A 25,582-nucleotide genomic window follows, 5' to 3' on the forward strand; every position below is an offset into this window, starting at 1 on the left:
GTCAGGAAAAAGGCCTGTATCTGGTGTGCTGGGTGCCGGGGGTGTGGCCCCCTGAGGCCTCACCTGCCCAACACCCTGTCCCTGTGCCTGGCTCCTCAAGAAGCCTTCACCAAGGAGCCTTCAACCAGTCCAAGGCCAAGTTTATAAACTCTCTCTTCTTATTTCCTATTTGGAACGCACCTTCCTCAGATATACATGAGGCTCACTCCCTCACCTCTTTCAATATTTTTTGTGTCAACAGCCTTTTAAAACTGCAGCTTGGGCTGGGGATATGGCTCAAGCGGTAGCGTGCTCGCCTGGCATGCCGTGCGTCCCAGGTTCGATCCTCAGCACCACATACCAACAAAGATGTTGTGTCCGCCGAGAACTGAAAAATAAATGTTAAAAATTCTCTCTCTCTCTCTCACTCTCTCTCTCCTCTAAAAAAAAAAAAAAACAAAAAACTGCAGCTGCACACCCCCCCCCCCAGGTTTGCCAGCTTTGAACACCTGAGCTCTCTTCTCTTTTCCCCAAACCCTGTCTTATAGTGTGGACCAGCACAAGAGCACACAAGTACAGAAATTCAGAGTGTGCGTTTGGAAATGTCCATACAGTAGCATCTATAGAAACTATAAATCATTTTTTTTTCTTTTAGTACTAAGTTTTGAACCCAGGGACCTTCTTACCACTGAGCTACATCCCCAGCCCTTTTTATCTTTTATTTTGAAAGAAGGTCTCATTAAGTTGCTGAGGCTAGCCTTAAACTTTGGATCCTCCTGCCCCAGCCCCCCAAATCGCTGGGATTAAAGGTGTGGAATGCCACACCTGGCTAGATACCGTGAATCTTCCTTAGCAATTTGATGTTGCCCAGAAATCCAAATGCAGATTGGGTGAAGACAATCTACTAGCTTTTCACCGCAAGGCGTTTTAAGGATCATTGTTCTAACACAATTTTTAGGGTTTATTTGGTTTCCTGTTTATTTGCTCCTCGCCCCATCCCTGCTGTAATGTCAATTCGTAGCACAGGGATTTTGTCTGCCTTCTACTCCACCATCTCTCTAGCACCTAGAATAGTGTCTGGCACACAGTAGGTATTTAAAGGCTATTTTTTTGGGGAGGGGCAGGTACCAGGTGTTGAACTCAGGGGCCCTTGACCACTGAGCCACATCCCCAGCCCTATTTTGTATTTTATTTAGAGACAGAGTCTCACTGAGTTGCTTAGCACCTCGCTTCTGCTGAGGCTAGCTTTGGACTCAAGATCCTCCTACATCAGCCCACCCAAGCTATTGGGATTACAGGCATGTGCCACTGCACCGGCTAAGGCTATTTGAATGAGTGTGTACTGAAGACGTGGTCAATGGCACACAGGGTGGGAGGTCAACAAAGGCTCAATCCCATGGCACTGTCCTGGCTTCATTGTTCCTGGGTCCAGGCCTAGAGGTACCAGCGTGGGGGCAGCTGGAAGCGAGCAGGCCTTGGGAACACACCTTGGACCAGGTTGCCCAACCTGGATCACAGGACCACAGGTGTGGAGGCCAGGTTCTTTCCTGTGGCCCAGGAGGGGGTCCTCCTTTCCTACACACTTGGAAACAAAAGGGATAGGGGCTCAGAGCCAAGCAGCACTCTGCATTCCCTGGAAAGCATCACCAGCCTCTCCCTCTGCCTTGTCTGTGGGGCTTCTGCTTCTGGGGAGGAGGGGGAAGGAGATTGGCACTCAAGGATTACCTGGAAACTCTGCAGGGACCTTGTCCCTGACCGGCTCTGATCTGTGCTCTTGGTCTGAACCCCTGTGAGTTGTTCTCAGGACTGAAGCACCATGCAGGGAATGGCCTCCCCTGATCAAAAGTAATCTGTCTCCACCCCACCCCAGCCCAGGGGAGCGCAGGGCTGGCAGGACCAGGCAGGAGCAGCTTTCTAGGGGGTGGAGGGAGATCTGGTTCTGCCTGCCATTCCCACGGCTAGGCTGGCCCAGGCCCATGTGGCTGTCAGCGCCTGGGCCTGACTCAGGGGCCAGCCATGCGACAGGGCTGGTTTGGAGCTCACACGCCCATGGCCACCTGCACATTCACTCCTTTGCAGCGTGGCGGAGCCCTGGGGCTCGGCTTCTTCTCGGTCCTGAAGACTCCACCCACAGAGTCCCTTTCATTCTTTCCCACCTCCAGGGAATAGCAAAGGGCTGGGGTCTGGCCCAGGAGGAGGGGCCTGGGACCTCTGGTCAAAATATCCTCTGGGCTAAGGTAGTGTTCTGGGCCACCTGTGACTCTGGTCCTGCATAGGAAGTAAACCTCAGTCTAATTGAAAAGGTCAGAAGCTGGGGTTGTAGCTCAGTTGGCAGAGTGCTTGCCTCCCATGCACAAGGCCCTGGCTTCAATCCCCAGCACCACACACTGCAAGTGCCACTTCTCCCTCTCATGATCCTGTGGGCGCACAAAGGAAGCTGAATGCAGAGGGTGTCAGGAAGAAGAAATGCTCAGGCTGGAGGAGCAATGAGAGGAGAAACTCATTCCAGGGCACAGGGATGGCATGCACAGAGGCCTAGAAGTGAGGACCATGGGACACCCAGAGCCACATCTACCTGCTATTTGTATGGCTTGGTATGCGCAGAAGGCTGATGATTATTTGGAGCCAGAGTTTATCCAACTCTTCTGAACACCCCTGTGCTTGGCTTGAAATGGGGTATAAAGATCAAACATCAGGGACATAAAGGTGTTGGGACACACACTTTGCCTTTTTCTGTACCCTTGCTGTCTTGCCACAGTGCTGGGCAAATGGCAGGTTCTCAATAGACATGTATAAAATGAATGAATGAATGAATTTAAAGAGAGCACGGCCACTGATAGAGAAATAGAATGGAGGAAAGAATTCAACTGTGCTGAGACCCAAGACTTGAACCTGCCAGAAAAGTCTTAGGGGAAGGAAGGCTGTTTTTCTTTCTTTTTATTTTTTTGTTTAATATTTATTTCTTAGTTCTAGGCGGACACAACATCTTTGTTTGTATGTGGTGCTGAGGATTGAACCCGGGCCGCACGCATGCCAGATGAGCGCGCTACCGCCTGAGCCACATTCCCAGCCCTTTTCTTTCTTTTTAAATTTAAAGTTTACTCTAAAGTTTTCAGGGCAAGGCTTTGCTGTGGGTTGTGCAGTTAATCAGTCTACTGGTAGGGTGTTTGGTATTTTTGCTGCTGATGCAATAGGCTAGGAGGATTTCCACAGTGTTTCTCCTTGAGCAAGCCAAGGCCACAGAGGAGAGTCTGGGCGGGGCCTCCAGAGCTAGAAGAGAAGGCCAAAATGATGCAAAGGAGGGAAACCAGAGCAGGGAAGTGGCCACATTGTTGCCCAACACATCTGGAATGTGTCCCCAGGTAGCAGCCTTTGGACAGATCTTGTCATTTGGCTGGATCAGAATCAAAGGCTGACAGTCCCTCAGAGTAGAGCAAAACGTATTCGAACTACAATTGAGTGGAAACTGGCTGCCCTGTGTGCCCACCCCAGGGCTGGAGGTTTGCTTGGTGGGTGAGGGCTCAGTGCTGATGTGGGCCAGTCTTAGGCCTGCGTCTTGGTGAGCTGGTAGCCCTGCTGTTCAGGCTTCATGGTGACATACTCCCCACCAGGCCCTTGGGCCCCCTTTGTAAGTATTTTTGCCCCAAGGAGAAAAAAACTGTAGTTTCATGGAGTTTCAGCACCAGGGCTTCCTGGGGAGAGATAAGGAAGGAGCCAACCACTGTGGACACCTCCTGATCTTCATTCCCTTGGGGAGACAGATGTGCCCAGATGCAGATGAAGTTAATGTGAAGCTAATGAAACTGCCAAGCTAATGAAGCTAGATCTTAGAGTGTTCTGTTGAACTGACTCTAGACCCATTTTTTTTCCCCCCAGTATTGGTGGTTAAAGCCAGGAGAGTTCTATTACTGAGCTACACTTTCTGTCCTTGTTTTTTTTTTTTTTTTTTTTTTTTTTTTTTTTTTTTTTTTTTTTATCTTGAGACTGGATCTCCTTAAGTTGCTGAGGATCTTGCTTAGGTTGCTGAGGGTAGCCTCTAATGCAGGATCCTCCTGCCTCAGCCTCCAAGTTGCTGAGATTATAGGCACATGCTACTGTGCCTGACTTGGATCTAATTTCATATTCACCATTTTGCATACTTATTCTTTTTTTTTTTTTTGGTACCAGGGATTGAACCCAGGGGTGCTTAACCACTGAGCCACATCCCCAGCCATTTTTATTTATTTATTTTTAATTTTGATACAAGGTCTTGCTAAGCTGCTTATAGGGCCTCAGAAAGTTGCTGAGGCTGGTCTTGAATTTGTGATCCTCTTACTTCAGCCTCCCGAGTTGCTGAGATTACAGGCGCGTACCACCATATCTGGCTTGTACTCTTTTTCTCAAAGACCCCTCATCTATTTTTTTTTTTGAGAAAAAGTATAAGCTTCAGGCCTCACAGACCTGGATCCACCCCTGGTGATCCTCTTTGACTCTGGAAAACAGTCAGCAGACACTGGGTACTTTGGGGCTCAGGGTTCCTGGGCGTCCTTCCCAAGCCTCAACTAGAACCCATGCCCTGGCACAGGGGACAGAGGGTAGAGGATTCCAACTCAGAGCACACAGTTTCCCCACTACAGCCGTGTGGAGATGCAGCCAAGCTGCCGGGCCCAAGGGGGTGGAAGGAGGCAGTGGTCAGCTACAGAAAGTTCAAAGTGTGGGAAATAGCAGCCCGACAAGTGTGAACATACCAGATCAAATAACACTGCTAATGGTGTCCATATGGCGCACTGGTGGGCATTTGATGTTGACCCATGGTTGACCACTAGCTCAAAGTGGTTGCCGTGACATACTATACCAGACTCGCACACTTCAAAAGGGAGAATTTTATGGTATGTGATTTCTATCTTGTTTTGAAAAAAGACACTGAGAGCTCAGTTGCTCAGCACACATACTAGATTCAAGCATGGAGTGTCCATGAACACGCTGCTTGTCGCTGGGGTTTCTGGTCTACCTCCTGAGGGCTCTGATACACACTGCAAGAGCTGTTGGGGGAGACTGCATTCCAGCAAACTCCCCACTTGGGCTAGGAGACAAGACAGTGACACTGCATACAAGTTTCCTGTCCAGTGGGGTCCTTGGGGACAGTGAAGTGGCTTTAGTTATCTAGGGGTGATTGGGTCTCGATTGGCTGCCCCCATCTTGGCACATTTTTATCAAGCTCTCTGAGCCTGGCACATTCTTGAGCCAGAGGAAGAGTTAACAATTAACTAGGAGGTGAGAGATGAGAGGCTGGGGCAGCCTCTCATGACTCCTGGGCTGTTCTTCTGTTCTGGGGCAGTGTGCTGCCCCCCTGAGTCACCCCCACCCCCAAGCTCTGTTGGTCCTGGCCCTGGGTAGGGACAGAGTCTCTTCAAAGAAGAGCTTGGCCTCCAAGGGGCCCAGGCTCTGGCCAAGGCCTCACTCCTCCACAGATATCTAGAAACCTGGGGCAAACACCTCTTTCCCTAGGGTATGTTCAAATCCACCACAGCCTGCTGCTCCATTGCTCTGTCACTTCTGGAGTTTGACTGGGCTACATTTCAAAGTGCACCAATCAGCCCCCTCTCCAAGCTGATCAATCCAAATTGAATGAAGAGCTCCAGTGCCTTGTAAGGGCACCAGCTAGAAAGTATGGTGCTCCTTGCACCTTCCTCTGGGATACGTGGCCAGACACATGTATGCACACATAATATACATGCCTGAACATGTATGGGTACCTTGGGATGGATTTCATCATAACCCAAGGAACTAGGAAGGTGGCTCCTAGCAGACTAGATTCCACAAAAGGCACAAACTCTTCAAAAGCCACTGGCCAAAGGTACTGGGTTGGGGCGGTGCTCTGGGCTTACTGCTCCGGGTCTCAGCTGCAACCCCCACCGTCCAGAGCTTTTGGGGGTGCATGTGGCAGATAGAGTTGAGTAGGAATCCCCTGCCATTGAACCTGCCATTTTGATTTGAACACAGAATGTTAGCAGAGGACTAGTGCAGGAGCCAATCATTCAGGCTGCCTTTCAGGTGAGAAACCTATTTGCACAGCCAAAACCCCAGTCCAGGGTTTGGAGAGAGCAAGGCAGCCCTCCATGTTGCCCAGATGGCAGGAAGCAGGCTGGAGGGCTGGGTGATCACCTCATTTGGTAGGGTCTGTTGTCATCTGCAAAGTTCCTAGAAAAATTTTGGAGGTTCTGAATTCTTCCACTTGCTTAACTTCATTCCCATGGGCAGGAAGGCTGGCATAGGAACACCTTCTTTAGGATAGCAGTTTGGTTACTCATCAACATGGCTACAAAGTCCCCATACCTGTCTGAGGATACCTCACCCATGGTCATGGGGTAACTGGTGCTGTTACATGTCTCAGAGCCTGTCTGGCTGCCTGATGGTCAGCTTTCTGTCTGCTGCTACCATTGGGAAGAAATCCAAAGATTGAGAATGGTTTTCTTTTTTTTGAATCAAAGCAATACACTTTCCCGGGCATTGGGAGTGAGTGATGCTACAGCATAAGAGGTGCCCAAGAACATGCCACACACATGAACATCTTCTGCATGTGTCCAAGCAGACAATAGGCATGGTGCCTGGTTACTTGGATGGGAAGGAAGGTAGGAGTGGGGTTAAGAATGGCAATTTTGGACACAGTGGAGTACTACTCCTACTATATAGTATGGTCGAAGCTACCCAGGGAAGCCACCATCTGACAGTCTCCTTTCCCTTCCAACATATTTTTTTTTCTTTTTGTATGGAGGATTGGAACGCAATCACTGAACCCCCATCCTCAGTCCTTTTTTGTATTTTATTTAAATACAGGGTCTCAGTGAGTTGCTTAAGGCCTTGCTAAATTGCTGAGGATGGCTTTGATCTGACTTTGATTCTCTAGCCTCAGCCTCCTGAGCTGCTGGAATTACAGGCCTGAGCCATTGTGCTCAGCCCCTCCCAACACTCTAAGAACTTCCTCTGGAAGTCAACCACATCCTCATTCCAACTCTTCTTAAAGCAACTTCACAGAATTCCTAGGACTTCTCTTGGGTTCTTGGAGATAGGACCCTGACATGGGTGGCCCTATAAAATTCTTACCCCGTTTCCTTCCCTCAGTTCAAACACATCACTCTTCATAAATTTTTTTATTAAAATACTGTTACACCCAGTGGAATGCAGCAGCAATCCTGGTACAGGGTGGCATAACAAAACAGCCATGTTTACATTTAAATATTTATGATAACTTAAACATACAGACACACATCACGGTCTTTGGCAGAAAATGTTCACAGCACAAAAAAATACTTTAAAAGAAATACCAAATATTAATCCAAAATATATTAAGTTGTTTTTTTTTCCTTTCATGATATTTGTTGTTGTTTTTTTTTTTCCTCTTTTTCTTTTTTTTTGCTTTGTAAACAATGCACATGAACCAAATGTATTTTTCAGGGGTTGGGGAATTAAAAAAATATGCAATTGTCCAGCAAATGCAAATGTTTAAAAAGATCACTTGGGGAACATGGAAATGAAACAAACACGTACAGAACTAAAAAACAAGAAAGGGGAAAAAAAAAAGACAAATATTCAAGAACTGAAAACAGTAAAGGCAACTGCTAAAACCCACCAATCACTACTGACTGAATTGGAGGACTTTTAAGACCAAAGTCAAAAAAATCTCTGCTGCTGCAGGCTGCCACACTAGTTTCAAAGTATCCGGCCGTGCCTGGGGGCTGCGCATGGGTCACGTGAGGAGCCAGCCTCGTGGGCGCCATTTTGTGATGGAGGCTCCACATGGGCGCCATTTTGTGATGGAGGCTCCATGTCAAGTCACATCTTGTAGTTCACTGACTAGTCTTCAACAGCACAGCATCCTCTCCCAATCCCTCCAGGTGGGAACAAACAACAGTATGAGAACAAGATAACTCCAGCTTCCTCAGAGAACTGGTGCTGGGTGGGTCACCTTCATCTACAAGTGGCATGGCAGTTGTCCATGTGTGGTGGCTCATTTCCTCTGGCTCAATTTATAATCAAACTGACAGGATGTCCCAGGGACAGGAGTTGTGGAGCCATTTCAACAGGTTGATGGTGGGGATCCCATGGGGCATTTGATACAAGGTTCCAGATGGAAGGACAGGCCGCCAATGTCCCATTGAAACAACCAGCATCAAAATCCATGGACCAAGAACTTGAGAAGGAATAATAATTGGGAAGCCAGTCAGAAGTTTTCAGGAACTGTGGCAGCAGGGACAGGGAAACACCACCCCTGAAGACAAATCGGAACCAGCGTGCCTCGGTTTTCTCTGTTCCACAAGCAAGGGAATTATTTACAAACTGGAAACTGTCTCCCAGGCCGCTCAAATGGCCCCAACCCACTCTTAACTGAGGAGGGATGAGACTGTGGCTTCCACAGGACTCACATCCTCAACAGTCCCCCAAAGACTCAAGGTGCAGCGATCCCAAGATGACAGTGAAGAACTGGAGAGCAGATGATGTTGGCTGGGACCACACTTAGCCAAAGAACATGGCTGGCCTGATTCATGAACCAGCCCCACTGATGCCCATGGGCAGCTAACCTGGGCAATCAGCCCCCAAAACCAACACATCCCCTCTCCTTCCCTGCCTGAGTGCCAAGTGGCAGGTGGCAGGTCAGAGTGGGCTCAGTTCCTTTCTGGGCTCTTAGTTGCTACCCCATCTGCTAGCCCTGGGCAGCAGGCAGAGGGTGAATCCTTATTCTTCATGGGCAGGGGAGGAGTATGGACTAAGAAGCAGTCTTCTAGGGAGCTGGTCTCTTCTCAGCTCCCTTCTCCCCTGCAACACTCCTTCCTGAGCTCTCAGGACCAGATGGTCATTGGCTGGGGAAAGCGGGGAAGCAGCAGTTGAAGAAGGAGCTGCTGGAATGGCCAAGGGCAGGGGAGGAGAGGGCGAGGTTGAGGGTCCTCAAGGCACCACCTCCTTCAGATCAGTATCTCCACCATGTCCGACAAATCCTGGACTCGGGATGTTGCTATGGAGTCTGGGGAGAGACAAGAACATAGGCACCCGTTACCAGACTGGTACTTTCTTTTTTTTCCCTCCTTTTGCAACACTGGGGATCTAACCAGAGCCATATGTATGCTAGGCAAATACTACATCCCCAGCCCTTTTCTATTTTAATTTTTTTTTTAATATTTATTTTTTAGTTCTCGGCGGACATAACATCTTTGTTGGTATGTGGTGCTGAGGATTGAACCTGGGCCGCATGCATGCCAGGTGAGTGTGCTACCGCTTGAGCCACATCCCCAGCCCTCTATTTTAATTTTTGAGACAGGGTCTTGCAAAGTTGCTGAGGCGGGCTTTGAACTTGTGATCCTCCAGCCCCTCAGCCCATAACCAGGCCAACCTAGAACAACACTCTGCTGTTTCTCAGCTCTTGGCCCAGACCCCCAGCCTCCAATGGGGAAGTTGCCTTTGTTTCTAACTTTGAACTGGTTGAAGGGCTTGGAAGGAGTCATGGAGGGCCCTGCGGGAGGGAGGCTGCTGCATTCTTTCCATGCCTGTGGTTTTTTTTAAGATCATGAGGCACAGGCAAATATGCAAAGGCTAATGTAGAAGGGGAGCCAAAAAGAAAAAAAAAAAAAAAGCCTGTTCTCAAGTTTCTCCTTCCTGGACTCTTTTTTTAAACAGTCTCCTAACTTGAGAGTGCCCTCAGGATAACTTGCCAGGCTTCATTATCTTAGCTATTTAAACTGGCAATGAAATATGTCAGGAAAACCATGAAGGAGGAGGAGATAAAGTTCTTTCTGTTCTGTTGCTTTCTTCCTGAATTTGGATCTGTCTCGAATCAGGGCTTCCGATCCCTCGACTCACATAGCCAACAGCCCTGGTGTTCACACTGAGATGGGTCAGATGCCTCTCCTCACCTCTCATTATGAAGGGCTCCCCATGGAGGACAGGGAATAACCAGGAGGGGTATGGAGAGAGGGCCTTGGTGTTCTAGTTCATACCAAGTGCACCCTCAGCACCACCCAGCACAAAAGCCAAGGAGAAATGTGCAGCTCACCCAGAGAGGTTGCCTTCTGGCCACTGCTGCACCCTAGCAGGCCATCGGGCTCTGGTGCCAGGCAGGTAGAGGTGCTGTCTGGCAGGCCATCAGTCTGGGTGCTTCCATCTCTGCTCCCATGTTTGGTATGGGCAGGGAGAGAAGCTGTAGCTGCTGTCTCCTCCGACGGTGCCCTGTCTGGGGGAAAGGCAGGAGATGGATGATTACTACCTGGCTTATAAGAGGTAGCTTCTATGAAAAACACCCCAAGTGAACAGAACCTAGGACACACCGAAGGCTGTACGGATTGCTCACGATTTGCAATAACTCTAATAAGACTAAATGCGAATGGGAGTAACCATCAGGCTGAGTTGGCTACAGAGGGTTTTGAAGGGTAGAACCTTCCTTTGCAGAATCAATCTAGAATTTCTGTGGTATCTGATTAGGAAGAGTGGAAGGGGTTTGTAGAGAAGATGGATCTGCACAGAAAACTCTATTATGCCTGGCTCTTTTCATCCTTGGTGCCGGGAGGAAAGGTCTGGTACTCTGTTTGAACCTGAGAAATCTCCATCTACCCCCACCCCCAGGAGCCTCCTCTTACCTATAGTCATCTGGGTGGGGGCATCTGCTTGCCGCTCACTTGATGAAAGCCCTTGCCAGCCCTGGGTCCCTGCTGCTGCAGCCACAAAGATAGATGGCACTGACTTGGCGGGCCGCAGGGAGCCCTGGGGGGCCTTGCCAGGGTCTTTCCTGGACCGCTGCTGAAGGACCTTTATCACTGCATCTTTCTCCAGGATCTGGGCGTGGAGCACTTTTAACCTGAGGGGAGAAAGGCCAAGCACCCTCATCAGATCCACAGCCCCAGCCTCCCTCCCTACAGCCCTGGGGGGTGGGGGGGGACCCTCTCTTTTGCATCAGGGACCTGGTGTGAGGCTGCAGATGCCAGCACAGCTCTGCATTTTGATGCTCTAAGCCCAGGCTTGTGAGGCTCTGAGTGCTTCTCACATGGCAAAAGCTTGTCATGGGGGGGGGAGTGGTGGTGGTGGTGGTGGTCTGGACTCACCGAAGGCAGCAATGATCTGACCCTCTCTTGTCCTGAAGGGCAAAGCCCCAGAGAAGGTGGAGAAGCTTAGAGCCTGGATGGTAGCTACCATCTCCAAGGCCAAGAAGTTAGTCAAATATAGAGTCAGCTTAGAAATAGGAGGGCCCACTGAGCTGAGTGGGGACAGAGGCCTATTTACCAGGGATCAAGGACAGGGCAGATTCAGCCACCCCACCCACACCACAGGGCCCAAGCCTGGCCTGGTGTCGAACCTGCTTTCCATCTCCTGATGTCTGTGGCCACCTGCGAGCAGGCCCTCATTGAAGCTACTGCTGGGCGAGGGCTGGGGGGAGTGTCGGATGAGAGTAGTGTCCCTCTGGGCAGCTGCGGTGGCAGCAGCGTCCATGGCAAACTGCCTCATGGCACGTTCCTCCAAATACTTCTGCTCCCACTTGGTCATGTCGGCCTCCAGCGCCAGGATCTGTTCCTCCTTCTCCCGCAGCTGTTCTGAGAGTCGCAGGGCACTGAGCTCTGGGGAACCACCACTGCTGCCACCACTACTGTGGGTGCCCGTCTGTCTCTGCAGAGAAAGATGCACTGAGGTCAAGGGTGGGAGTTGTGGTACAGTAGCTCCACATCCTCACACAGATGCCTACTACTCCCATGTGTTTGTTTAGCCTCATATAACACAGACTCTCCATGCTGCTGTGCCCCAGAGAGAGGCAGCACAGATCCCCACATCCTACCCCTGAATCCTGTGGCCAAGGACCATATAAATGACTCTCTAAACTACTAGGATCAGGACGGCTATCAATAATCATACTGGCCAGATGTGGTGGCCCATGGGTGTAATCCCATCAGCTAGGGAGACTGAGGCAGGAGGGTTATAATTCAAAGCCAGCCTTGGCCACTTAGTGAGACCCTAAGCAGCTTAGACTCTGTTTCAAAATAAAACATAAAAAAATTCCCCCTAGCCAGGCATGGTGGCGCAAGACGATAATCCCAACAGGTTGGGAAGCTGAGGCAGGAGGATCAGGATTTCAAAGCCAAACTCTTAGCAAGGTCCTAAGCAACTCAGTGAGACCCTGTCTCTAAATAAAATACAAAAAAAGGGCTGGGGATGGGGCTCAAAGGTGAACTACCCAAGTTCAATCCCCAGTACTAAAAAAAGAAGAGTCGCCCATGCTTGGACTCAGGCCACGTAGCAGAGCCTCTGCTACTTGAGTGAGTGGCCACTGGGTAAAGGGGGTACACGGATCAGACACCGGTGCGTTCCCAGGAGGCTGAGGCTTCCTCAGATGCTGCCTTAACTCTGCTTCCTGCATGGCTTCCCGGCTCACCTGCTGTGCGCGCAGGGCCTTGAGTTCCTGCTCCAGGCGCGTCCGCAGACGCAGTTCCAGCTGCTCTCGCTTCTCGCAGGCCGCTTGCAGCTGCCCAAGCGCCTGCTGCAGCCGCTCCACCTTCTCCACATACGCCTGCTTCTTGCGCAGCTCCTCCTCGGCACGCGCTGCACGACCCTGAGCATTGCCCAGAGCCTGTTCCAGCAGCTCTGCACGCCGCCGCTGGTCCTCGATGGCACCGCGCAGCAGCGCCATCTCCCTCTCCAGCTTCTCTTGCTCCTGTTGCTGCTCGTAGCCTGCAGGGAGAAAGAAGGGGCTTGGTCAGTGATGGCAACCACCCTGGCTGGCCCCACTCTCTTGACAGTCCCAAGGAGGTAGGTTCTGTGATGAACCCATTTCACAGGAGTTAACTGAGGCTCAGATGAAGTCAGGAGTAAATGACAGAGCCTGGCTCCAGGACCCCTGCAGGAGCAAATAGGCTATACTACCTTTCTACTGGGACAGCCCCAAACACTGCACCTGTGCCAGATGCCATAATTCACAATTTCCCTTGAGCCCCATGGTAACTTTCGGACTGGTGGTTAGGAACTGGGATGCCTATGATGTCCTTTTATAGGTGAGAAAATGAAGGCTCTGGGGGACGGTGACATCGTCATCATTCAGGAGGGAGAATGAAGAAAGAGACAAGAGAACCACTATCTGCCACCCCATGAGCCAGGCATGCAGGTAACTCATTTCACTAAATTCTTTGAGCAGGACAAATTTCTTCCCCAACCTAGAGGGGGAAAAACAGAGGAGCGGGACTGGGGCTGCCAGATGGGAATCCAGGCTGGTCTGGCTCCAAAAGCCCAGGCTGTGGTGTGAGGTATTTGCCCCTACAATGGGCCCCTACATCTCCTTCTGCAGATCCAGGTCTCTCCTGTTTAGTACCACATTTCCTCCCATGGTCTGGGGACCTAGATTTTGGCCAAGGAACACAAACTTGCAGCACACTGCAAATGTCTCTGGTTGAAAGATTGGGGTCTGTGGTTCCAGCTATCCTGACTTTTAATGCTGACTGAGGCCTGGGCCAGATCAGAGTCCTCTAGCCAATGTTCTGGGCTTAAATCCACTTCTGTGCACCGGCTGCTTGGGAGTCTCAGGCTGGTCCCCAAGAAATGGGCTCTTTTTACTTTACTGAAGAGCAGGAGGTGGATGGGACCATGGGGCCTGCCTAATAAACCCAAAGGCACTACTATCTCTGGAATAATGACATTTTTTGCTATCATGGAATTATTCTATATTGTGCTGTCCAAAGCAGTGATCACTAGGCCACATGTGGCTATCGAGCACTTGAAATGGAGCTAGTAAGATGGAGAAACTGAAGGTTTCATCTTAACTCATTTTAAATTTTAGACACATGTGACTAAGGACTTGTCATTATCAGACCCTCACTACCCCTGGCAAGCAGAAGGGAAGATCCATTGACTCAGGGCCCGCAGGAGGACAGGAAGGCGACAGAGTCAACCCAGGTCATCTCCTGGTTCACTATAGAATTTTGAAGACTGGGCCCAGGCTGACTGGTCTCATTCTTTGGCTTAGAAAGAAAAAAAAACTGAAATTGAACTATCCATACTCTTAACACCCAGTGAGTGGGGTGGGTGGGGTCAGGCACGGTGGACTGGGACAGTACCCCTTTCTGTTTGGGTCCACAGAGCCCTGTTACTTAGGGTTCACACAAGACCTGCCTTAGTTTGACTAGGAGGTAGAAGTCCATCCCACCCTTACAGTCTGAGAACCTGTAAGAGCGAGAGGCAGATGCCCAAGAGGCAGAGCTGGCAGGAGGGCAGGGCCTGATCAGAGGGGTCAGAGGGACAGAGCTGCCAGCTCTATGGCTTGCTGGTGGGTAAAAGCCGTTGGAAATGGCAATGGCCACATTTTTGTACTAGTGCTGTCTGATTGCCAAAAAGGTCAACCAGAGCCATCTTCTCTGAGAACTCCACTGGTCCTGCGGCCCTGGGAAATGCCTATTGTGGGCCAAGAAAAGCTGCCTGTGCCCTTTCAGCCCATCACAATCTTTAAGGTTCCTGATGGAGGTGGAAGGCTGGACCTTTGGAGGCCAGCTGGCGGGCTTCCATGCAGCCTGGCCAGGAGATGTAGAAGTGCCTGCTAGGTACCCCCACCCCCACTTTCCAGTCTCCTTTTTCTCCCTTTGTGATCGCCCTGCCTCCAAGGGCCATGCAGGGGGTGGGGGCAGCCAGGAGCGGAACAGCCCAGTGGCTCTGGAATGCCAGGCATCCAGGTCACCCGCTGCTGTGAGATTAATGGCTCCAGTGAGAAGCCAAGAACAGCCTGGCTCCCCAGCTCCCTGGGGAGCGGAAACGCCTCCTGCCTGCCTCCCCCCACCCTCCTCCTTTACAGGCTTCCAGAAACTGGCCTTTCTTTGGCTGAGCCAGGCCCTAAAAGCCAGCCCTCCCTTCCCTACAGGGCACCCCTCATCTGCCTGGCCCTGCCATGGATACTCTCCCAAGTGCAACCTCCTCTTCCTTTTCTCCCTCCACTCCTCTCTAGAGAGAGGTAGCCATTGCCACCTCACTTTGCCTGCCTATCACTTTGCCTGCTTTGCCTCCTCAAACCCTTGATGCCTTCAGTGGCTTCTCCATGCACTTCCAGGGAAGCTATCTAATGGCTTCTTCACCTCTGGCTCTCTATTCCACCCCTGAGATCCCCAGAAGCCCCCCCCTCCCCCAGTTAGGCCTCCTGATCCAGGGATCTCCTGATCAGTCTCCTGAATCATGAACACTTCTGAATGTATGGGAATCTGTTCCTCAGTTAAGCTCATGGCTTCTCTCTGGACCTCCCATGCCAATTCCTGGGTCTGCTCCCACCCTCTGCTAAACACCTGTCAGGTGCTTAGCCCAGTTCTGCTAATGAACAAATGAATGAATGAAGGGATGGATGGGATAGTCAATGAATTCATCATTCAAGGATGCACGGCCCTCCTCCTTTACAGAGAAGCCTCCAGAACCCCTTTAGACTGTTGGCTGCCTTGCTATGGATGGCTCTCCACCATCCTCCCCAGCTTCTCATTCCCATCAAGCACTCCCAAACTTTCTGCTGCCTGGGACTCCCTGAAAACCTCAGACTGTTCATTCTCCTTCATCCTACTGTGACCAGGGCAATCCTGTATCCCCTACTGCCCAATGCACCCGAAAATGCTGACCAACACTGCAATGATGGTCAGTACCATAGCTCAGCAAACCACAACTTCCCTCTTGTCCTTCCCAATAAACAGAGATCCAGATCTTATTCTTCTATGGAAGCCACCCTCTCTCCCATTCGTTTAGTGTTGGGCATATAGTAGCCATTTAATGAACTTGTGCCCAAAGTACTGCTTTGCAAGGGAAAGGACCAACCCCCTCTCTCCATCCAAGAGATCAGTGGTGCTATTGCCTGCATATTGGTTAGGCTTCTTAGGGAGACCACTACTTACTCTGAGCAAGCAGCTTGGCCACCATGTCCTGACTGCCGGCTTGGGCCTCCTGTGTCTTGCTCGCCAGGCGGCGGTTTGCAGACTCCAATCTCTCTATTTTAAGCGAAAGAAAGATGTTTCGGTGTTAGGTGATGCTGCATGCTTTGGGTTTTCCCTGGGGTTCTTTTTATCTGTGAGGCTGCATCCTCTGGGCTGGGAATGGGCTCATAAGGACCTGCTGTAGCTCACTGTTTATAATTCCAGCTCAGCTCAGGTCCCAATAAGAAGGGAGCACCCTCTCAGAGGTCATGATCTGGGCCATATGGTGAGAACTCCATAAGGAATTCCAAAACCCAGAACACAGAGACAAGAATCTCTCCATAAGGGTGGCTCCCCAAGAGTCTCAGCCTGGCACTTATGTTTGCAGAGAACACAGATTATGAAGACTCCCCCGGCGCCAGAGGGCCCAAAGACTCTCCCCAGCCCTCACCTCTAAGATCACGGTTGAAATCCTGTAGCCGCCTCATTTCACTGTCCATCTTGTTCCTCATGGTCTTCTCCAGGGCCTCACGCTTGGAAGAGGCCCTTGTCAGACTCTCGTGAGCCTCTGAGAGCTGCTGGATCTCACTCTCCAGCTGCAAGGGACAGACAGCAAGCTGAAGGAAGGGGAGGGATCCCAGGATCGATCCCAGGCTGGAGACTGGCAGTACTTTCCATTAGAAAAGGGGAGAGATGAGAGGGCAAAGAACAGGAGCTCCAGATGGCTCCAGTGGGTTGGTCAGAAGCCTGCAGCCTCCTGAGGTGAACCAGACTACTGGGACCACAGTAGGGTCCCATCTGCTGCCCCAAGGACCAGAGGCTGAATGAACCTAGCTTTTCTGTGCCCATCATTCAATAAGAAGCATTTTTCTGAGCAAAGGGTCAGGAGCGGGCATGTTCTGGATGGATCAACAGGACACCAAAGGACAATCATGAGAGCCTGAGGCTATCCGTTAAAACCGAACTTTGGTGCACAGTGGTAAACCTCCACTAAAGACCAGAGCCTGAGCTGCCTCTGTCTGGAATATCTGCCCCTGAAGTGGCCCCATCCAAGCCAAAGGCTAGCCTAGGCCCGGCTGCCCCTCCCACTTGGCTGCCACAGGTTCCGCACGTGTTCCTAGCTGGCTTGCCATGCCAACAAGTGGCTTTTTTTCCCAAGAGGAGGGGTTTTCTCTTTGGCCTAGAACAGACTGGCTGTTGTGTGGGGGACACAAAGGGCTCTCTGTGGGAGGTGTCTGCGGGAGGGGTGTGTGCAGGGCAAGAGTGCAGGGGGCTGGTGAATGAGCTCTTTCTAACTGCCACTGGCCAGCAACTGCTCATGCTCCAGGCCTGTAGGCCTCTCGGCTGTTGCCCAGCTGTCTGGAGTCAGCTTGGGAGGGTGCATGAGGAGTGAAGGGGGTGGGGGAATGGAAGGGTGGAGAGAAGTCCAGCCAGACCCAGGCTTTCAGGATCCCATCTCTCTTTGCACTGCCCACTCCCCAGCCAGACCGCCAGGGTCCCTGGCAGGACCTACCTTCTCAATGCGGCCTGCCTTCTCTGCTGAGCTCTCCAGCTCCCTCTGCAGCTTCTCGTTATCCCTCTGTAACCTGGCATTCTCCCTCAGCAGGGCCTCCATCTGGGCAAGGTGGGCACTGCCCGAGGTGGCTGTCGAGGCTTGGGCACTCGCTGGTCCTCCCACCCCAGGTGGATTGGCGGAGCCCAAGGGTCCATGACCAAGGGCGGCTGGATGAGGGGGTGGGGGCGGGGAGTGCTCCTGGGGCTGCTGCAGGTACTGGTACTGCTGTTGCTGCTGCTGGAGGAACACGGGAGGTACCTGGGCCTGCAGGATCCTGGGGAAACAGAAGAGATGATGCTCAGAGACTATACCTATATTAATAAATGACCAATATGGCTGCTGACTGTTACACAGCCTCCCAGAGTTAGCAGAAACCAGTGGGGAAGGCTTTTTCCAAATGATGTCTGCCTGAACTCTCAAGAGCCAAAGAAGAGGACTGGAGGGATTAATGGAGGATGGTGCTTTGTGTCCTGCCTCACTGAGGTCAGGGCTTTGGGGATCAGCCTAAGCAATCCTGGGCCTCCTAAGCAACCATTGCTTAAGTGAGGCACCATTAAAAAATGCAGCCTAGGGCTGGGGATGTGGCTCAAGTGGTAGCGCGCTCCCGTGGCATGCGTGCGGCCCGGGTTCGATCCTCAGCACCACATACAAACAAAGATGTAGTGTCCGCCAAAAAACTAAAAAAAATAAATAAATATCAAAAAAAAAAAAATGCAGCCTAGATCCTCCTAATCTATACAAGGTTCTTTTGAGGTCTGGAGGCCACCGTGATCATGACTGAGCACGTAGCCTTTCAGACCCTGGGGCCACTTGGTGGTGGGTCCCCAGCAGCTACTCTGTGTTTGTTATAAGCTGCCCCTTTCAGGACCGCCAAAGCAGCACATTCAAGTTTTCTGTTTCAGGGCCTGTAATACCACCCCCGCAAACACTGAAAACATTTTTAGAAGACTCCAGTTAATGGTTAGACAAGACAGATTGCAGGATAAGAGTCTGACGAATAGATGTTCAAATCACAGCTCCTGCCATTTGACCCTTGGCAAGTGCCTCTACCCCTTGGCATTGCCATTCCTCTGCTAATCACCAAGGTCTCCAGGCCCACAGGTAAGGCCTAGTAGAGTGCTGGTACTCCCATAATGGGGGGGTTCATTCCCACCTCTCCTAATGGGGACTCAGCTCACTCAATTTAAAGAATGAGGGGCCATCTCTGGACTAGTATGGTGGGTGAGTTCAGGCTACAGGGAACAGGGAACAATGCTCTACTGGCCCCTGGCACTGGTGTAACATCAACCTCAGGGCTGCATGTTGAGGGGAGGAACAAAAAGCCAGAGAGTTTTCTAGAGCTTTAGGATTCCCACTGTCACAACTACTTCAGATTCACAAAGACTTTTCCAAATTCCAGAAGCCCTGAAATCCACTCCAGGTCCATCTCCTCAGCCCTCAAGCCTGTGACTCTCCCTCGGCTAAAATTCCTGACCCAGCTCCCAACAAATAGTCTTCATCTGATCAGCTACAAAAGAGAGGGCAGTGGGCTACTTAAAGTGGGGCTTCCAGTGAGAACTGGCCAGAACTGGCCAGAAGTTCTCCACTGTGAAGTCCAAACTCTCTCTGCTACATGTGGCTAGTTCTCAAGGTGGCTTCAGAGCTTTCTGCCCTCTGCACCAGGCAGGGTAGACACATTCTTTGGAGATGACTTAGCTCCAAGAAAGAATAGCCTTCACACTTGCATTCCCTGCCCCTTGTCCCCCCTCCCCACCCCATGTCTTTTTGTTCTCCTGCAAATAGTCAATTTCCTTGCACAAGATATTATCTTTTCCTGACAGGGGTTCAATAGGGCTGGCCCAAAAGAAGAAACCTCAGACTCAGCTTCCGATACTCTTCCTGATCGGTCCTGAGAAGGGAGATAAGGTGGGAGTCTGGATGGGGTGGAGGCTGGAGAGAAACCAAGAGACTCCATCCTCTGGTTCCTCCATACCAGCAACATCACGTCACTCATTTCTCGAGAGCAAGAAAAGGCATCTTTCCCAGGAAAGGCCAAATGGTGGGAAAGGTGGTGACTAAATGAAGACTCAGCAAGAATGAAGAGAACCAGACTTTGAGCTTCAGCCACTGGGAGGAAGACAGTTATTAATCCATGGGGCATCTCTGGTGGGGGTTCCTGGACCCGTCTGGGTAGAGATGCAGAAGTGATGGCTGGCTTCTCAGGACCAAGTGAGATGACCATGGAAGAGCCTTCTATCTAAAACCTGTATTTCTGCAATCATCGGGCTTCCTGCCTCCACTCTCCACACAGCCATTTATCACCCATGTATGTGCCTTTTTAAGATAAATCACATCCTCTAATGGTTTCTCTTCACACTCAAATGAGGAGCAGAGACAGGACAGCTGACAGCTGACAAGGTGGCCACCTGGTTCTTATAATCTCATCAGGAGCCCCTCCCAATAATCATAGCAAGCATGTTTTTAAAACACCTTCTAGGGGCTGGGGATACAGTTCAGTAGGTACAGCGCTTGCCTTGCATGCACAAGGCCCTGGGTTCTATTCCCCAGCACTACCAAAAATATGTATATAAAACACCTTCAGGGGAGGTCTCTCCTTTCTGCTGAACTTGGGGAGAGTTCAGCAATGATTGCCATTCTCTGTCTTTGGGAAATTCTGAAATGTCACCTTTAACCTCTGCTACAATTCAAATCCTCTGGGAACCCTACTTACTTGAAGGTTACAACTAAGCAGGTGTCTACCTCTGAGTCTAGGCAATGCTCCTCTGAACTTCTTATGTGACCTTGGCTAAGTTCCCTTTTCCTTCAGCCACTGGCTCTCCCTTCTCAAGAAGGAAGGATTAGATCAGGAACTGGGGTGGGTGGGGAAGCTCAGACCCAAGGTGTGATCTTGAAACTCTACAGCCTCGGAGAGTACCCTGGAAGAAAGCCAAGATTTGAAAGAGCAGATGGAGGTTGTTACCTGACTTCCGCATGCTGAAAGTGTGGGCTGTTGCGGGCGCGATACCTCGGGTCAGTGACAGCAGTGGTCTCGTGGGCTAGTACAACATGTGGGTACTGAGGTGGGGGCCCACGGGGCTCTGGGCCCTCAGCAGGGGAGCCCCTGGGTGGGGGACCCTGCTGGCTGCGCGCCAGCTGTGGGAAGCTGTGGGAGGAGCTCATGTGGCTGGGAACCCGGGCTCCGTTTCTCTCCAGGGACAGCTGCAGGAGCCTTTCACTCAGGGAGCGCACGTGCCCATGCCGCAGCTCCCGCAGAGCTTCATCCTGCCGCCGGGTGCCTCCTGGGGCCCCGCGAGGATCCCGGTCCCCGACCTGCGGGCGAGACCCCGCCTGCTGGGCTGCATAGTACTGAGAGTGGGCTTTGGCCTCCTCATAGGTGGGCAGCTCTTCGCCCTTGCTGGGCTGTGAGCACAGCCGGTAGAAGGTGTTCTCTGCCAGGTGGGTCTCACCACCCTGGTGCTCCTGGCCCTGGGGCTCTTGCCTAGTGGCCTGCTGGAGCCCTTGATTGTCCTCAGGTGCCAAAATCTCCAGGGAGCCCCCAGCTGCGGCCCCACCCCGCAGGGCCTGCTGTTGGATGGCCAGCAGCGTGCGTGTCTCCGCCAGGTTGCCGTAGCGCAGCTGCTCCTGGATGAGGCGGTGCAGGACTGTCCCTGAGGAATCTTCCAGGGTCCTCATGTTTCTTTGGCTTGCACACACCTGCCTAGACAATGGCCAACAGGCACCTGGCCCCAGAGCACCTGGCAAGAGAGACAGAAGAGCATTCAGTGGGAGCATGTGAGAAAGGGGAGGGCTTTTCATTATAGCAGGTTGAAAGCACAATGGTAAAGAACAAGGCTGGGATGGGAAGGTTTCATGCAAGCTTGGGTCCAAGTGCTAACGCTGCCACCTATGGATTAAAGCAAGTCACTTAACCCCTGAGCCTCAGTTTCTTCCTTTGGGGGGGGGGCAGGGGCTGGGGATGTGGCTGAGCGTAAAGTGTTCCCAGCATGTGCAAGGTTCGATCCTCAGCATCACATTTAAATAAATAAAATAAAGGTATTGTGTCCAATAACAACTAAAAAATAATTTTTTTTTTAAAAAAAGCAAATACTGCTTGCTCAGGGAGTTGAGAATGAATAGAGGCACTGACTACTGAGCTTCCAGAACACTGCAAATCCTTGGCAAGGTCATCATTGTAATGATATTCATGAAGACCTACTAAGCCTAGAGAATACAACAGAGGGGCTGGGGATGTGGCTCAAGCGGTAGCGCGCTCGCCTAGCATGCGTGCGGCCCGGGTTCGATCCTCAGCAGCACCACATACCAACAAAGATGTTGTGTCCGCCGAGAACTAAGAAAAAATAAATAAATGTTAAAATTCTCTCTCTCTCTCTCTCTGTCCCCCTCTCTCTCACTCACTCTTTAAAAAAAAAAAAAATACAACAGAAACCCACAGGGTAACCTAGCAGGAACCTCAGCTCCTGCAGTCAGGGGCCCGTCAAACATTCTTAATGACAACTCCAGGCGGATCCAACCACTGAGCTGTCCAGGCTAGGAGTAAACAGGAGCCCTAGTTTTTGACACATGATAAGTCTAGCTTTGTCACAATCTACTACACTCTATCCTCCCCCAGCCATCTTCCCTCTGCCCTCACTGTTCCTGAATCAGAGAGCTCCTAGGATAGACTCTAGGCTCTACTTCATCAAGGGCTGCTGATAAAATTAATCTTGGACTCTTTGTCACAGAAGACCTTGGCAGTCTGTTGGTAGTTCTACAAGGTAAGAAGAGGGAGAACCTGCATCTAGACCAGAGAATAAGGGACGGGGGTGGGGGAGGCTACAGAACAATAGGACAATGGTTTGGTGAGATAAAGCCAAAAGGTGCTACCCAGCAAGGTTAGCAGGTTGGTCACCTGCTCACAGTTACTGCAAGGGAGTCAGGGTGAAGAAAGAATGGCATGGTGTCTTTGATTTTTTTTTCCCCCAATTTGCTCCTTGGAAAAGCCCCCATTGGTCCTCTAGGGACATAGGGGATGATCACTCAATATCTTTGTTGACATCAGTAACAATTACCTGGGCCAATTGGAGGGAGAGGGAGAAGCTCTTTGTTACAGCCACCTGGGGCTGGAGACTGTGCCCAAAATCTAGGTGTTCCCTTCTAAGCCTGGGCTCCTTCCTAGTGGCTCATAGCCTGGAAGGCTGCCTGCCTCCCTCACCCAGCTTCCTTTCCACAGACTCCTCCAACACAAACCTCTAAACTGGGATTCAGAGAAAACCAAACAAACTGCACTGCCACAGGTACTGTGGAAGGGTAACAGGGGAATGTAGCCTCTCCTCCCGCACAGAACTAGCTCCAGTGCCTTGTCTGTTTGGGCTTGGCAGAACAGCCATTCCCAATTCACTCCCCCACTCCCAAGATTCCAGCTGCCCAGAGCTGGTAGTGGGAGACCAGTCTGGAGGACACCTAGGTACCCATGCTTCCTGGCACCCAACCCTCCTCCCCGGATGTTTAAGACTATAGAGAGTTACCAGAGGCAAAACAAGCCAACAGGAGTCAGTTCACATGGGGTTTCGCCAGTGAGGCATTTCCTAAGTTAATCACTATCTGAGCTGACTCCTGCTGAGCAGGATCGGGGAGCGGCAAGAAGGAATGCAGAACCTTCCCCACAGATTCCAGGCGCGCCAACAATGTGCCAGGACTGGACGCAAGGAAAATCTCCGAGGCCTCTTATCGCCAATTTGTCTCGGAGATGCACAACCTTTCAGATACCTAAAAGCTCAACCGTTATTAAAACCTGCTTCCCTTACCCGAACCTTGCACCCCTGAGGTGCTAGAGCGCTGTGCTCTCGGCAAGCCTCCTTTGAAAGCAAGCACGCGTCTGCAAGCTTTTGCCTGGCTTCACTCTCGCCAAAGGAACCAAAGCCAGTCTCTAAATCAGATCGCACCCGACCAGGGCTCCCAACCTACCCCGACCCTAGGCGGACCACAAGCACCGGTAGCCGCCCCGAGAGCCTAGGGCGAGCGGGCGAGGGCAGTCCGCAGCCAGGAAAGGTCTTTAAGCGTCGCGGGTCCGCCTCCCTTCCTCCCTCCCCAGCCCTCTTTGTTTTCCAAATACTCCAGCGCTGACGTCACCGGGCTGGACAGCAGACTGCATTCTTTCTAAGTGAGAGCCAGTTCGTGGCTCCAAAGAGGATTTTCCAAGGAAGACAAAGAGGAATTCTTGGGCTAGTTGGGGGCAGACACCTGTACCCCCTCACCTAACCAAATCGGCTGCCAAGGCCCTGCAACCTTGATTTCCAAGGACCTTGATTTGCAAGAGGACCTTGCAACCTCTTCCCGCGACCCCCCTCACTGGACCCCCAACCAAAATACCAACCCCGCGCTCCCCAGAGTCTGCTCCCTTTTCCAGCCTCCAGGATCCATGCACCTTCAAGAGACCTCCCACCCGCCCAAAGCGCACGGCGCAGCGCTCTCCAGGTGTACTTGGGCTTTGCGGCTGCCTCGAAAGAGCGCCCTGAGGACGCCAGGTCCCGGAAAAGGCCGGGCTGCACCCGGACTCAGGCTCGATCGGCCGGCCCCACGCAGTCCCTGGAAGCACCCAGCGGCCTTCCTTACCGCTGAGACCCGCTGGTGCCCGCCGCGATCAGAACAGACGTCCCAGCCCGCTCAGCTCCACAGCGGAGGTGCGCACTCGTCGGTGGCGCCGACGCTCTGTGCCGGTCGGGCTCCAGCGCGCAGCCCCAGGGTCGGCCGGCGCTGGAGGCGGCTGCTATGCCAGGAATGTGAGAGTTTCAGGTTCCCCCTCGGGATCAAAGCGAACCACAAATAACCTCTCAGCGCGCCGCCCTCCTCCGCCCTCCGCCTCCTCCCGCTCCCCCGCCCGGCCCCCGCCTTCCTCCCGGGAGGCGGCGCTGCGGGCTGGGCGCAGGGCTGGCCGCTGAGCTCCGCTCCCCCGCCGCCCCGGCCCCCAGCCGCGGCGCTCGGTCCTCTCCCCCTGCTCCGCCGTCTGAGCTGCTGGGGACGATTTAATCCAACTCGGCCGATCACGCCCCCACTTCTTCCCCGCCTTGCTCAGCCGCCATCCCTAAAGCCTTCGACTGGAAGCCACGCTGGGATGTGCACCCCGAATCCCGGGGATGCTGAGGGAGGGGTGCTCCGAGCGTTGTTGGGGGGGGGGTTAGGCTACAAAGACGTCCACATCCAGTCCATTTGGACCGTACCGGAGCAAAGAGATGATTCTGTTTCCAGTGGCGAGCCTCTCCCCTCACCCCCTCTGTTTTCACCCCCAGCGGCAACCTTTGAATTGCACTTTTATTGTTTACAAACACCTTCGCCAGTTCTTAAGACCAGTCTCCCCAGGAAGTGTGAATCTGGGTTGAGAAATCCGGTGAATTCGAGCCACCTACCCAAATGAATCACCCTCTGTCAAGCATTCTGTCCAACTCTTCTAAGGTAGTAATCGGCGCCCCTTTAAGCATGCCGCCACCGGCTTTTCACTGTCATCATTCTGCCCTCCCATGTCACCATGCAAGTTCGTTTATCATTCTTGTCATAAATGAGGAAACCAAGGCCCAGGGAGGTTAAACATCTTACCTAGGGTCCCACAGAGAGTCATTGATGAAGCCATCTCCCTTCTTTGCTCACCTGAATCAGGATTCACTAGATGAACAGGGCAAGCCCTGAGACTTCTCCTCTCTCCCTGTTCCAGTGTCTTTCTTCTTTCACCTCTTTCCACACCCCTGCTGGCCAAGGACTCTCCCTTGTGCCTACTTCTTTGACTCCTGCTCTTTCTCATCTACAGGGAAACTTCTTTGCCCCCAGCCCCTTCCTCCCCTATATAGCCACCAGGCTGTGAGGTGGAGAACACCTTCTTCCCAAAGCCTATTCTGATAGGGTCACATGCACCTTCCTCCCTACCTCCACAGCTCCTCGGGCCATTCCTGAGTCCTGACCACACTGGGCCTCTCCATAGGTTCATGAGATGAGGGTGGGGTGGAGGGATGACAGTCTCAGAACACCAGGAGGGTCTGGGCTGATCACTATCCCTGGCTGGGCCCTCCTCTCCTCCCCTCAGCATGGAGTTTGTAATTCCTAGACTTTTCTGGAGGGAACCAGCGACAAGGAAACTTTGCAAGCTCAATAGCCAAGGACATTCTTTTTTTTTTTTTTTTTTTAATTTCAAGATACTTTATTTACT

At 51.9% G+C, this 25,582-nt stretch overlaps 1 protein-coding gene across 3 annotated transcripts; it reads right to left on the reverse strand.

Annotated features, from left to right (window-relative positions):
* Positions 1 to 7,094: 7,094 nt before the first annotated feature.
* On the reverse strand, positions 7,095 to 24,194 carry Amotl2 (angiomotin like 2). Of its 3 annotated transcripts, none has more exons than XM_005327033.5 (10): positions 24,001 to 24,192; positions 20,369 to 21,143; positions 17,368 to 17,683; positions 16,306 to 16,450; positions 15,837 to 15,929; positions 12,365 to 12,660; positions 11,297 to 11,604; positions 10,584 to 10,801; positions 10,004 to 10,180; positions 7,095 to 8,977 (listed from the first exon to the last, which is right to left on the reverse strand). In XM_005327033.5, the coding sequence occupies exons 2-10, from the start codon at positions 21,079 to 21,081 to the stop codon at positions 8,919 to 8,921; spliced, it is 2,325 nt and encodes a 774-aa protein (XP_005327090.1). In that variant the 5' UTR covers positions 21,082 to 21,143; positions 24,001 to 24,192; the 3' UTR covers positions 7,095 to 8,918. The 3 variants fall into 3 exon arrangements, with proteins under 3 accessions (XP_005327090.1, XP_021583233.1, XP_077899469.1); XM_021727558.3 differs by lacking the exon at positions 24,001 to 24,192 and adding an exon at positions 23,353 to 23,475; XM_078043343.1 differs by lacking the exon at positions 15,837 to 15,929 and having other exon boundaries at positions 24,001 to 24,194.
* Between the last annotated feature and the right edge of the window lie 1,388 nt (positions 24,195 to 25,582).

Source organism: Ictidomys tridecemlineatus, chromosome 3 (assembly GCF_052094955.1).
Source record: "Ictidomys tridecemlineatus isolate mIctTri1 chromosome 3, mIctTri1.hap1, whole genome shotgun sequence".
NCBI classification, from domain to species: Eukaryota; Metazoa; Chordata; class Mammalia; order Rodentia; family Sciuridae; genus Ictidomys; species Ictidomys tridecemlineatus.

Excerpts from the sequence above, each read along its gene's own strand:
- Amotl2 (XM_005327033.5), bottom strand. The coding sequence starts at position 21,081 with ATGAGGACCCTGGAAGATTCCTCAGGGACAGTCCTGCACCGCCTCATC. Across the intron at positions 17,684-20,368 it reads TTTCAGCATGCGGAAGTCAG|GATCCTGCAGGCCCAGGTAC; the intron begins GTAACAACCTCC and ends CTGTTTCCCCAG. Across the intron at positions 10,181-10,583 it reads CCCCACCCAGATGACTATAG|ACAGGGCACCGTCGGAGGAG; the intron begins GTAAGAGGAGGC and ends CCTTTCCCCCAG.